General features: G+C 53.0%; 5 protein-coding genes across 5 annotated transcripts; 2 read left to right on the top strand and 3 right to left on the bottom strand.

The window, feature by feature from the left end:
* Positions 1 to 57: 57 nt before the first annotated feature.
* Positions 58 to 1,857, top strand: PV06_09342 (pyridoxine biosynthesis protein pyroA). Its single transcript, XM_016410778.1, has one exon. It carries the CDS (start codon positions 295 to 297, stop codon positions 1,267 to 1,269), a length of 975 nt encoding a protein of 324 aa, XP_016258585.1. The 5' UTR covers positions 58 to 294; the 3' UTR covers positions 1,270 to 1,857.
* PV06_09341 (uncharacterized protein) lies at positions 1,803 to 3,693 on the bottom strand. Its single transcript, XM_016410777.1, has one exon. The coding sequence runs from the start codon at positions 3,586 to 3,588 to the stop codon at positions 1,852 to 1,854; it is 1,737 nt and encodes a 578-aa protein (XP_016258584.1). The 5' UTR covers positions 3,589 to 3,693; the 3' UTR covers positions 1,803 to 1,851.
* A 390-nt stretch (positions 3,694 to 4,083) lies between these two features.
* On the top strand, positions 4,084 to 5,771 carry PV06_09340 (glutamate N-acetyltransferase/amino-acid acetyltransferase). Its single transcript, XM_016410776.1, has one exon. It carries the CDS (start codon positions 4,299 to 4,301, stop codon positions 5,712 to 5,714), a length of 1,416 nt encoding a protein of 471 aa, XP_016258583.1. The 5' UTR covers positions 4,084 to 4,298; the 3' UTR covers positions 5,715 to 5,771.
* A 198-nt stretch (positions 5,772 to 5,969) lies between these two features.
* PV06_09339 (protein transporter SEC61 subunit alpha) lies at positions 5,970 to 8,058 on the bottom strand. Its single transcript, XM_016410775.1, has 4 exons — positions 7,900 to 8,058; positions 7,747 to 7,847; positions 7,524 to 7,691; positions 5,970 to 7,471 (listed from the first exon to the last, which is right to left on the bottom strand). Exons 1-4 carry the CDS (start codon positions 7,907 to 7,909, stop codon positions 6,320 to 6,322), a joined length of 1,431 nt encoding a protein of 476 aa, XP_016258582.1. The 5' UTR covers positions 7,910 to 8,058; the 3' UTR covers positions 5,970 to 6,319.
* PV06_09338 (uncharacterized protein) lies at positions 8,052 to 10,901 on the bottom strand. The gene is made up of 2 exons (XM_016410774.1): positions 9,911 to 10,901; positions 8,052 to 9,852 (listed from the first exon to the last, which is right to left on the bottom strand). Exon 2 carries the CDS (start codon positions 9,558 to 9,560, stop codon positions 8,247 to 8,249), a length of 1,314 nt encoding a protein of 437 aa, XP_016258581.1. The 5' UTR covers positions 9,561 to 9,852; positions 9,911 to 10,901; the 3' UTR covers positions 8,052 to 8,246.
* Between the last annotated feature and the right edge of the window lie 1,241 nt (positions 10,902 to 12,142).

The raw sequence follows: 12,142 nt of genomic DNA, 5'->3' as shown, positions 1-12,142 counted from the left end.
ATGTCTCAAGGCGTGATCGGGAGCTTCAGACGTTCCTTATTGGCTTGACTTTCGGATATTGTCGGCTTCCATCGCTCTGTTCTCTGGGCTTTAACAACTCATTCTCCGTACATATCTTAGTTTCCTACCTGGGCAATTCTCAGTTCCCAAACATTCTTGTGTGGAGTTGGTGACTCAAAAGACTCCGATACTCGCGTACTTTGTATATATCTTTTTCTGCGCTCACAACTCTGCGAATCATTTTCTAGATCATCACTCCCTCCTTTACCCTTTTTTTTCCCGCCTGAAAAAAAAATGGGTGACAACAGCACCATGTCGGTACCTACCACCTCTGCGTCCGCCTTCGCCACGGCGTCTTCCTCCTCCGCCTCCGCCTCCGCCACCACTTCTTCCTTCACCGTCAAGGCCGGCCTGGCGCAGATGCTCAAGGGAGGCGTGATCATGGACGTCGTGAATGCCGAACAGGCCCGCATAGCTGAAGAGGCGGGAGCGTGCGCCGTCATGGCCCTGGAGCGCGTGCCCGCAGACATCCGCAAGGACGGCGGCGTGGCTCGCATGTCGGACCCGCAGCTGATCAAGGAGATCCAGGCGGCGGTGACGATCCCGGTCATGGCCAAGGCCCGGATCGGGCACTTCGTCGAGTGCCAGATCCTCGAGGCCCTGGGCGTGGACTACGTCGACGAGTCCGAGGTGCTCACGCCCGCCGACGACACGTACCACGTCGAGAAGGGCGGGTTCAAGGTCCCCTTTGTGTGCGGGTGCCGCAACCTGGGCGAGGCCCTGAGGCGCATCGCCGAGGGCGCGGCCATGATCCGGACCAAGGGCGAGGCCGGCACGGGCGACGTCGTCGAGGCCGTCAAGCACATGCGCACGGTGAACAAGGAGATCGCGAGGGCGCAGGCCGCGCTGGCCGAGGGCGAGGGGGCGCTGCGCGCCATGGCGAGGGAGATCGAGGTCGACCCCGTCCTGCTGAAGCAGGTGGCCCAGCTGGGCAGGCTGCCCGTGGTGAACTTCGCCGCCGGCGGCATCGCCACCCCCGCCGACGCCGCGCTGATGATGCAGCTGGGGTGCGACGGTGTCTTCGTCGGCAGCGGCATCTTCAAGAGCGGAAACGCCGCCAAGAGGGCAAAGGCCATCGTCCAGGCCACGACGCACTTCCGCGACGCCAAAGTCCTGGCCGAGTGCAGTTCCGGGTTGGGCGAGGCCATGGTCGGCATCAACTGTGGGACCATGAAGGCCGACGAAAAGTTGGCCGGGAGAGGGTGGTAGAAACATCAACCAAGAGGAAATCTTGGACTCCGTGCTTCCTCTTACATGTTCAGTCTTCACCCCGAGTCATGATGTGGAAAGAGCGATATGGTAGGGGAGAGTGTCACCCTCTGACCAACAACGGCACAACGACAAAAGAATTGGCGTACTTGGATATGGGAAAGAAAGAAACAGCATCAGCGAATCTGGTTGAAAAGGTTGAACGCTCAAGCCAGCAAGGAATGGGTTATTCGTGCTTGCGCCTGGATACTCTGCTGCGAGGTATGAGTTTGTTCCAGGTCTCGCACTCTTTGTCAAAACACCCACACACTTTCCAGGAAATCAAAAAGTTATGTACAGACGACCTATTACACTTGAAGTTCCATTTTGGTGACACACCCCATCTCCGAAGTTGCCAGTATACGTGTGAACGATATCAGCTTGGCTTTGTGACTATCTGGTATGCAGGTGTTTTCAGCCTAATTACTTACTTGCTTTTCCACGTAAGGTGGATTTTTCGTGACACCACCTATCTGTATTTTCGCACTATCTAAGGAGTACCAGCGTGTATACATATATCTATATCGGGAGCGTTTCGTAGTATCATCCAGAGAGATCCTCCAAGACGGCTTCCATCTCGTCTCTCCCCAACGGGACACCCAACATCTCCGTACCCGTCGCGTCCCTCCGGCTCGTTATCAACTGATGATCGTGAAACTCTTTCAACAAGAATTGAAAGTTCATGCTACTCGAACATATAAAGTCCGTGCTGGCCTTTTGGTACAATACCCTATACTCGACGCCGACCTCGTCTGCGCTGCCGGCCCCCTCAACTCCTGCTCTGTTTGGTCCTCCTCCTCCTCCTCCTCCTCGTCCACGTTTTGATCCCGGCCCAGCGTCGTCTTCATCGTCGCCGTAGCTGCCGCCGACACCACCACCTTCAGCCAATATGACCAGAATTTCCGAAAGCAGCAACTTGTATAGATTGCGTGCGTTCTCAGGGAGGGATTTGAGAACGAACCCGACACCTTCTTTACCCCCGATGCGCGTCCTCTTCCGACCGAGAAGTTCATGGACGTCATCGACCACATTAATCTCGGCATCGTAGCCAGCGAAAGTCGTACAGTCGTGGTACACGAACCGGAACTGATCGAGGAGACTGGAATTCCACATTGTTGCAAAGCTCGGGCTGTCCGCAGTCGCGAGGAAGGATATCATTTCGTGTCCGGCGAGGCGGGCGAGAACGGATTGCACGCCGCTTCGACGCAGGGGCGCGGCGTCGATCGAGTTGATCATGACCACCACGGGTTCGCCGAGGTGGGTGAAGAGTGTGTCGAGCATTTCGTGCGGTTGACCCACGAGTCGGAGCGTCGAGTCCTCACCCGTGATTGCACTCCCGACCGTGTTCAGGATGTGGCGGATGTTGAGTTTGGGTGTGTATCCGTTGACGATCACGATTTTCGGTTTCGTCCCGCCCTTGAGGGACAGTTGGGTGTACATGTGTTCTGCGAACTTGTTGACCAGTCCGCGCTTGCTGCCGTATCCGTACAGACATAGACCGTAGCCTTGGGAAAGCTCAAACTGCCACTGTGCGAACGATCGGGTGTGCAGCCTCATCAGATGTGATATGTGGCTTTCGTGGGGGTCTTTGAAGGTCTGGATGTTCTCAAAGTAGTCTTCGTGCGTGAGCAGTTTGACGGACGTGAATTTGTTGCTGGAGATCTGAGGCGGACCGGCACGATTCTGAAAGAAATACCGTTCTTCAGGAGGTATGTTGCCTTCGGGTGTGGGTGAGCGTTTGTTCTTTGCGCCCTTCGGACGACCACGACCTCGAGATGGTGTCTGTGTAGGTGTTGTGGCTTCTTGTCCTTCTCCTTCTCCGTCTGGTTGATCTGCTGCGACAAGACGTTCGTGGTCATCGTCTTCTAGAATCTCCCTTGCCAGCGCGGCCTGACCGTCCCAGTCATCCTGATCTTCGTCTTCGTCCTGGGCCAGGGCAATAGCTTGAGCGCTCTTGCGACGGGCCGAACGATCTGCTTTGGACTTTGAAGGGGTCGTAGCGCCAGCTTTGTTCCGTCGTGGCGTCGAGAACAATGTGCGACCGTTGGTTTTGGGTGTCGGGCTGCCATTTTCGAGATCTTCCTCCTCTTGTATTAGATCCGCTGCAGATTTCCTCTTTCTTCGAGATGGGGTCTCTTGTTTCTTGGGCGATGGTGCGGCATCTTCATCACGGTGTACGCCGTTTGTTAAACTTGCTTCGGTGGTCTTTCTTCGGCGCTTCGAAGGCGTTTCGGCCACTTCAGGAGAGGGAGATGGTTCTGCATGTTTTCGTTTTGCCATGATGGATACATGGACATGAAAACTTCAGAGGTTCATTCGGGAGTAACTTTGAGGACTACATGCTCATTTTGCATGTTGATTTCAGTGCAAACACCAGGCCGGGGCTACGATATCCCTTTGGTTACATGGAAACGCGACGAGGCGACGAGGCTGTCATATGAAGTTCCTTCTCCGCAAATCGGCCAAGTTGATTGGCGTCGCATTTCAAATGACCAGCACTAATAAATAAAATCGAGCGACGCCGATGCGAGAGACAGTCGAGTCATCAACCGAACACACTATGCGGTGACTCAGACTATTTTCGTTCTTCACTGCATGAATGAGAGATAAACAAAAAAAGAACTTCTCACATCTCGGCAAGAGAATTTCTGAAGGTGGTTCTTGTTTGCTAATGACTCAACACTCAACGACTCGCTAGCTCATCTCTTTCTCTGAGTTATCGGCACTACTTGTTGAAGCTCCCTGGACAAGCGGACAAGGGATCTGATCGAAATTGTGGAAAAGAGTGTGATTATATACACAAGGACACTGTCAGTCTGAAGGACTGCGATTTTCCAGAGGCCACTCTGACCGGTTGAAGTTTTGAAAGTACTATCATTTCCACCGACGACAAGCTCGGTAAGAAGCTCGACGATATAGCGAAGCAAGTCGAGCAAGTCGAACAAGTCGGAAACACTCGCAGCTCTCATTCCCCTCGGCGCATCTCCATCATGGCATCTCATTCCCCTGCCAGGTCCATGGTGAGGACGTTCATTCGCAATTATTCCGCCCCGGTCGACTCCTCTATTCCTGCCAACAAGCTCAAGTATGTTCCGACCTCGGGCACGTATCCCAAAGGCTTCCGTGTGAGCGGCACACATGTGGGTGTGAAGGCTTCCAACACGTCCAAACCAGATCTTGCCTTTATAACATCCGACACTCCAGCCTCGGCCGCCGCCGTCTTCACCACAAACAAATTCCAAGCGGCGCCCGTGCAGATCAGCAAAGCGGTTCTTCAATCTCGAGGCGGCGCCAACCTTCGCAGCATCATCATAAACTCGGGATGTGCAAACGCCGTCACGGGCAAAGGTGGTATGGAGGACGCCCAAGCCATGTCCGACACGGCCACCGCACAGTTCCAACAATCGTCCCAGCCAGAGGACGACAATCTCGGATCGACCAGTCTGGTCATGTCGACGGGAGTGATAGGCCAACGCCTACCGATCAAGAAAATCCTCGCCGGGATCCCCACGGCCTACCAAAACCTCGACAACGACCACAACGCCTGGCTCACCACGGCGAAGGCCATCTGCACGACCGACACGTTCCCCAAACTCCTCAGCACGACATTCACGCTCCCCTCGGCCTCGCACCGGGGGACACAGTACACGCTGGCCGGCATGACCAAGGGAGCAGGCATGATCCACCCCAACATGGCGACCCTCTTGGGGATTTTGTGTACCGACGCGCCCATCTCCCCGGGCGCCGCACAGTCCCTCCTCACCGACGCGGTCAACAAGTCCTTCAACTCCATCTCCATCGACGGCGACACGAGCACCAACGACACGGTGGCACTCCTCGCCAACGGAGCGGCCTCCCCTTCGCCGGACGCCCCGGCCGTCTCCGACGACCCGTCCGACCAAGACTACGCGGCCATGGCGTCCGTCCTGACGTCGTTCGCCCAACGGCTCAGCCAGCTCGTCGTGCGCGACGGCGAGGGCGCGACCAAATTCGTCCAGGTCACCGTCCGCCGGGCGCCGTCGCACGCCGACGCCAAGGCCATCGCGAGCACCATCGCCCGCTCGCCGCTCGTCAAGACGGCCCTGTACGGCAAGGACGCCAACTGGGGTCGCATCCTCTGCGCCATCGGCTACACCCCCGGCATCTCGCCCGACGCCGTCGTCCCTGGCAAGACCAACGTCAGTTTCGTCCCTGCGGAAACCTCAAAGTCCAAGGACGAAGGTGTCCTCGACCTCCTCGTCAACGGCGAGCCCGAGGCCGTCGACGAGGACCGCGCCGCCCGGCTGCTCGAGGACGAGGACCTGGAGATCGTCGTCGACCTGGGCACCGGCGACCAAGAGGCCAAGTACTGGTTCTGTGATTTCAGCCACGAGTACGTCACCATCAACGGTGATTATAGGACTTGAGGTTTTTAAACACCTAGGCGCTCATCCCGCGTCACGCACAAAAGGGGCCGGGATTTGAGGACATTTGTTTCTTTTCTCAAAAAAGAAAGAAGAAAAGAAGAGAAAAGAATAGCAAAAACAAGGCACACTTGGAACTGACGCGGATCGAATAGTATATGCTATTTCAACACAGTACAAACAATACACACAGAGTACCCAAGTCGCCTAACACGTACTATATAGCCTGTATGCAAAGGGAAAGCTCGTCAGAGTGGATAGAAGCCCTTTGCAAACACAAAGCTCCTGAAACTGGACTTGGAATACCTTTTAGATTTTCTCGTCAAATCGGTACAGAAATCGTAGTCAAAGTCTTACATCTTACTGTACATGGCCTTGTTTTTATCTTTATGCTATCGACCTTCCTGAGCTTTTCCCAACTGGATCCCTTGCTATGCATAAATAAAAGGCAACTACTTTTTTTATCACCTTGGTTGTTTGTCATCATGATACATTGTTGGACAAACGCACCTTGCCAAAAGAATCACCACAACCCCCCAAGGTATTGCTTTAATATATGCTGAGACAACTTCCAAACTACTTAAAGAGCACAAGATTCCGGCCTAAATCTAGGCGATAAGCCCCTTGAGATTCTGACCGAAATCACCTTCTTTCGCTGCGAGTTCAAAGTATCCGTAGATGATGGTGACGGCCAGAAGAATACCAGTACCACTGCCCAAAGCACCAAGCATGTCACTTGCAACAGAGAGAGCACCGATACAAGCACCACCGAAAGCGGCGGCAGTGGGGATGACACGCTTGAGCTCCTTGTACATGCTCTGCTCACGATGTCCAGCCATGACGAGACCTTGTTCCTTGAGAGTCTTGGCGACGTCGCGGGGAGCCGAACCGGAAACCTCGATCCAGGTCTTGGAGAAGACCGCACAGGTGACGATGATAAAGGTGACGTAGATGACGGTGTGGATCGGGTCGAGGAGAGCGTCACGGAAGCTCAAAGGGGGAGACATGTAGTAGGCGACACCACCGGAAGCGTAGAGCTGAGAGGATCCTTCTCTTGGTTCCCAGGTACCGATGAGCTTGACCAACAAGTTGTCCGAGAAGCGAGTGTAGAGCATTTGGCTGATCATGAAGATGTTGGATGCGAGAGCCGATTGCAGCATGATGGGCATGTTGGAGGTGTAGAAGAGACGGACAGGGTACGAGCCGCGCATGCCACGTTGGCGGGAGGACTTGACGGGGATCTCGACACGGAAGCCTTGGAGGTAGATGACCGCCGCGAAGACGGTCAAAGTGGCCAATAGGTTCATGACGTTAGGTAGGTGTTGTCGGTAAAAGGCCTCACGCAGAGCGCGGGTCTTGTCTGGCCAGGTGACGAGCAGATGGAAGAGAGCAATGACCGCGCCTTCAAATTCCTTTCCGCGTCCGGTGTCGATCGTGGTGGGGGAGAATGCCTTCCAGATGATCGACTCGCAGATGTTTGTTGCAATGAACAACGAGATTCCAGATCCAAGACCATAGCCCTTTTGCAACAACTCATCGAGAAGGATGACAACCAAACCAGCAATGACCAGCTGAACGATCAAGAGGAGGCAAATACCAGCACCAAGGTCACTTGGCTGGCCGTAGAGGCCGGTGAGGACAAAGACGCAGGCTTGGCCAAAGGAGAGGATGATGGCGAACAGCTTTTGCGCAGTCTGGTAGAGTTCTCGGTCGGACTTGAGATCGAGGTTGACATCGATGAGGTGAGTACCGGCAAGGAGCTAACGCGTTGTTGGTAAGAATTCTCCCGCAGACGGTCGCGTGTTCACATACCTGGAAGACCATGCCGGATGAGATGATGGGTGTGGTACCCAACTCCATCAGCGTTCCTCGATTACTAGCCAACATCATACGCAGCCAGTAAAGAGGATCGGACGTGTCAGAGGAGACAATGCCGTAGAGAGGCATTTGACTCATGACCAAGAAGATCAAAAGTGTACACTGTCCTCTTTGTCAGTCGTGTTGTTCTTCCTGCGCGTCTGGTCGCGACTCTTACTCCTGTCCACATCAACTTCTGGTTGAAGGGAATTTTGGACTCGGGTGCTGCCACCTCCGGGAGGAGGGGCGTAAAGGGTTTGATCAGGTCAAGAAATCGAACTGATTGCTCCTGTTAGCATTTCACGCGTGCGGAGAGGTTGGTAGCACGTACGGCCGCTCATGGTGACTGCGGGTGTTGCGCAGGACGGGCAGTTGAGGTATTGATCGGCTCTCCGAGTGGTAGAGAGCGGTCGAAGTGGCGTTTGAGAAGACGAAGAAGAGGGAGAGAAGGAAGAGAGAAAGTAGGAAGCGTTGGTCCCCTGAAAGCTACAACCACTTCATTCTTTTGGACACATCGACAACTCCACAAATTGTGAGCTCACGGTCAAACGCCAAGTCTACGGTGGTCCATTACTATACGGCAGAGCATTAATACCAACGCCATACCATCATTGCTATGTGCTGTTCTTCCCGCTACCTTAGGTAGGTTCTTTTTCGCTTTCAGTTGCATGCCATACTCTACAAAACCTGTACAATCTCATCCCGGTCCTTCATCTCCAGTATATCGCTGCTGTCCATTGCAGTGCTGGCTAGAGCAGCGTATAGCATAGCGCGGAACAGAAGAAGTGTCTCCATCGCCTCGAGTCGACTCTTAGGTCGCCACATTGGTCTCATCCGTTCACGAGATTGTGAACGTCTCGCTCCTGCATCGTCAACAGGAGGAGTCGAAGTCTTTCGGCCTCGTACCTGTGATGCCCTCCGGGATGGGTATGGGAAACCTGCCTCAGGAGGCCGAGGTGGCGATTGCTCATCCTCTTCGTCTTGTTGAAATAGTTCCAACCAAAGACCATGTTCAAATGCAAACAATAGTGACAGAATTGCATCGGACACAGCTTCTTCAAGAATAAGCTCAACATCTTCTTCATTTCTCTTATCAATGACTGAAAAGGGTCGTCCACTGCGCGGGTACACGTATCGTGCAACTTCACGTGCGTACACCAAACCTCTATCGCAGAGTCCTGAACCATTTTGAAGGTGCATATCATGAAGATCCGGACATCGACGACAACGTCTCAAGTGCTTTGCGAAACGTGACATGACATATCCCTCGTCTTCGCGAGGTTCTCGCAAACAATGACTCAAAGAGTCGTCCTCATTACTCGAAGACATGCGCATGGTTTCCTGAAATTCCTCCTCCGAGCCCTCTTTGGTCGTTTCCGGATACCATTCAAGCAGAGCGTGATCAGAAACATCGGCATTCAATCCTTCATCGGCACTGAGCCTCCGTTCTTCGCCCGGTTGGTAAAGATCCGCCTGTGTATCGTCTCGTCTCGCAAAATCGCCACCAAGATCGTGGCCTCGAGCTTCGGCAGATGTTGGTTCTAATGCCTCTTCACTGTCCAGAATAGCAAGCAGGTGATGAGAGCGGCCGTCCCGTACTTTAAACGTATCTCTTGCTGTAATGTATAATTTGGCCAGTAGATTCATCGCCGCACACAAAGAATCTTGGCCTCCATGCTCTCTTAACCAAGAGTCGACGGTGGCTAGTTGCCAGGCAATCCATTTTCGAGCTTCTACTTTCTCAGAAAGAGTCAGGTCGTTGAGATATTGTGCACCGCTTCTCCACTGAAAACACAACTCTAGTGCGTCTGCAGATACCAATAGATCACCATCTGTGGCCGAAAACAGCTGGGGGTTCTGAGTCTCTGGCACTGGCTGTGCAGGGCTGAATGGGAATGCTCTCAAAGGCGCACTTTGTCCTGGGGAGACAATGGGGCCGAACCAAGTTTGCTGAGTGGTGCCAGCAAAATGGTCATCGATGAGCTGTTGCATACCTATGTTTAAGTAATTTGGTTTGAAGTGATGGTCCTCAACCTTAGAATGTCGAGGATCAACGGCAACATCGCGCCGAGATGGACGACATTTGAACAACAGCAGACCCTTTCCATCACCAGGCAAGAGCTTCAGCGCCTCGATAACATTCAAAGGCTCCTCACTCCAGCTCGGACTACCTTTGATCAATAAGTGAACATGTTCATAGTACTGGAATAGCCGGAGCGGAAATAATGTGGTAGCTCGAGGTCTGTCAGCAAAGAGTAACACCAACAATATAGATTGTAAGTAGCTGTCATGGCGCATTAGAAATTGTGATGATGCGCCTAGAGATTTGACATGGCCCGTACATATCTCATGACCGCATTGATCCTGATGTTCCAGGGTCTTTAGCAAGGCAGTCAGATTGGTCCTCACATCGATCTGACTTTTCGGAAGGCATCTTATCTCCAGAAATGGTTGCTGCAAGAAACGAATGTGGCCAAGTGCCTCGAGACAAGCCCAACGCGTTTGCTCCAACGAGAGATAGTCTGACTCAGGTCGCTCTTTGTAGCTTTGATAAGTTCCCACGAGTCCTAAGCTGGGGTGCTGTCTCAAGACTATTTGTACTTGGGGGCCTTTGGCCAGTGGAAGATCTTGCCTGACATAGCACGAAGTGCAGCCGGCAAGAACCGCAAGTACCATGAGAGCTTCAATAGTTGCAAATGCAGGTGCCGCTGAGATATCTGCGGGAAGGTGGTCGGTCTTACAGAGTCTGGTTCGTAGTTTGACGGTTTCGAGACCAACATGCCGCAATAGCATGGTCCAGCTCGCAGACACATCTCCGGCATTTGGCTTGTCTTCCAAGAAAGACGCCTCGACATCGCTAGAGTCTTCTTTGGATCTAAACAGATGCAAAGGATGGCGTTTGCGGGGCTTTCGTGTCGTGTTGCGGTGTTGACCTTCACCCACATTCGTCGCGGATTGATGCCTTAACAAAGAGCACGTAAATATCCAATACAGAAGTCTCGGACCTCTTCCGAGTACGGATGCATTCCTTTCGACTCGGGACTCAGTATCCCATTTTCGAGAGGCAGAGATGATCTGAGGTAGATCAATGATAGGAACCTGGACTGTGGTTCGAAACCTCCATTCGGTCCAGTCGAAGCGCGTCCGGGCTGTTTGTCCGTAGATGAACCCAATGACACTCTGGCTTGCTTTCAGTCTCCCGGGTCCAGCAGCGAGAACCCCTTGTAGCAACGCAAGAGTAGCGACGAACAATGCGAGGATGCTGAGGATTGCGGTAAAAGCGAAGTTGAGAGGGTCCCAATTAAAGCCGCCGCCTTGATCCACAATCTCGCTCAATAGACAGTCAGTCGTATTTCCCGAACATGATGGCATGGCATGGAACCAGTACTTATAAACTTAATCGTGCTATGTTCTTCTGGGTGGATGCTGCCACCTTTAATCGTATCACTCTTCGCGAAATCTTCTTTTAACTCTGCCATGTTGGTAATGGGCTCATAGCTGCTCAGCCTCATCAGCCTCGCTAACTTGATGCAACCCCTGCTATACGTGATAGGGACTAGCTTGACAAGGGGTCGATACGATCAGGGTCATCTTTTGATCATTGATCTTCGAACATCTCCCGATATGGTGTCGCCTGCATGATCGAGATTTTCATCAAATTGAGCGCAGAAACCTTGGAATTCTTTCTCTTGCTGCGTCAACCGAGTCTCTAAATTACTCCGCGCCAGCCCCGCTGCGTGTGCACTTCGTTCAAACAAGAGAGCTTGCTCATAATAATATTGAGCTTGGTAGTTGGACCGATCCAGCTCGACAAGGAGTTATCGGTTACTGATGATAACGAGGTTCTGCAGGAGACGTTCGAGTTGCTGTGCTGTAACGGCAGCTTTGGACTTCACACTGACCAGCTGTTCATCTCTTGCAGCCACTTGACGCTTCAAGACTCCTATTTTGACATCCTTGTCGTCGGACTGCTCCTCGTACTAGGCAAGCCGGATCCTAGCTTGCGTCAGCTCATCTTGAAGGACCTTGGTCTCACGCTCATAGCTGTTAAGCTGTAAATAGAGACTTTGCGATAAGTCTTGCTCCTCCTCAAGGCCTTCTTGCAACTGATCAATGATAACTTGTTGCTTCTTCGCCACGAGTCTCTTTTCGATCTCCACATTCTGCTTGTGAGTGTGGTCAGAGGTTCCAGCAGTTGACGTTGACGCAATCCTGGTTGAAATGGCAGGATTGCTGTCATCAGGAGACAGAGAAGTGTCGCTGTCTTCTTCCTCTGCTTCCGCGCCAGATACAGCGGCTTCTCCAGGAGCGAGATGTTCATCTTTTTCAGGGAGCGCCGGTGACACCTCTCCTTCGTCACTTTGTTGGACCAATGACCCAGATTCCGCCTGCTTCATGCACTCCTGGTGTTCTAGGGGGACTGATCGTAGATGGTAGAGGGCTGAGTCGAAGGTGAATCTGATGCCCAAGCCAACATCTATACCTAGACTTGCTCTGGAGCTTCGTCGCAGTAGGTGGCACTAACCCCCAGTCTGCTTCGTCACAAGGATCTGTATTTGATCAGAATTGCCTTC

The sequence above is a fragment of the Exophiala oligosperma genome (assembly GCF_000835515.1).
Source record: "Exophiala oligosperma strain CBS 72588 unplaced genomic scaffold supercont1.10, whole genome shotgun sequence".
Classification (NCBI taxonomy): domain Eukaryota; kingdom Fungi; phylum Ascomycota; class Eurotiomycetes; order Chaetothyriales; family Herpotrichiellaceae; genus Exophiala; species Exophiala oligosperma.
The sequence above is the reverse complement of the archived record's forward strand: the minus strand, read 5'-3'. Positions and strand labels throughout refer to the sequence as shown.

What these genes read in the sequence shown, in the direction of transcription:
- PV06_09342 (XM_016410778.1), top strand. Translation starts at nt 295, where the DNA reads ATGGGTGACAACAGCACCATGTCGGTACCTACCACCTCTGCGTCCGCC.
- PV06_09340 (XM_016410776.1), top strand. Translation starts at nt 4,299, where the DNA reads ATGGCATCTCATTCCCCTGCCAGGTCCATGGTGAGGACGTTCATTCGC.
- PV06_09339 (XM_016410775.1), bottom strand. An exon ending in AGAAGTTGATGTGGACAGGA is followed by an intron (nt 7,692 to 7,746) that starts GTAAGAGTCGCG and finishes CAAAGAGGACAG; the next exon opens with TGTACACTTTTGATCTTCTT. An exon ending in CATCCGGCATGGTCTTCCAG is followed by an intron (nt 7,472 to 7,523) that starts GTATGTGAACAC and finishes ACAACGCGTTAG; the next exon opens with CTCCTTGCCGGTACTCACCT.
- PV06_09338 (XM_016410774.1), bottom strand. Translation starts at nt 9,560, where the DNA reads ATGCAACAGCTCATCGATGACCATTTTGCTGGCACCACTCAGCAAACT.
- PV06_09341 (XM_016410777.1), bottom strand. Translation starts at nt 3,588, where the DNA reads ATGGCAAAACGAAAACATGCAGAACCATCTCCCTCTCCTGAAGTGGCC.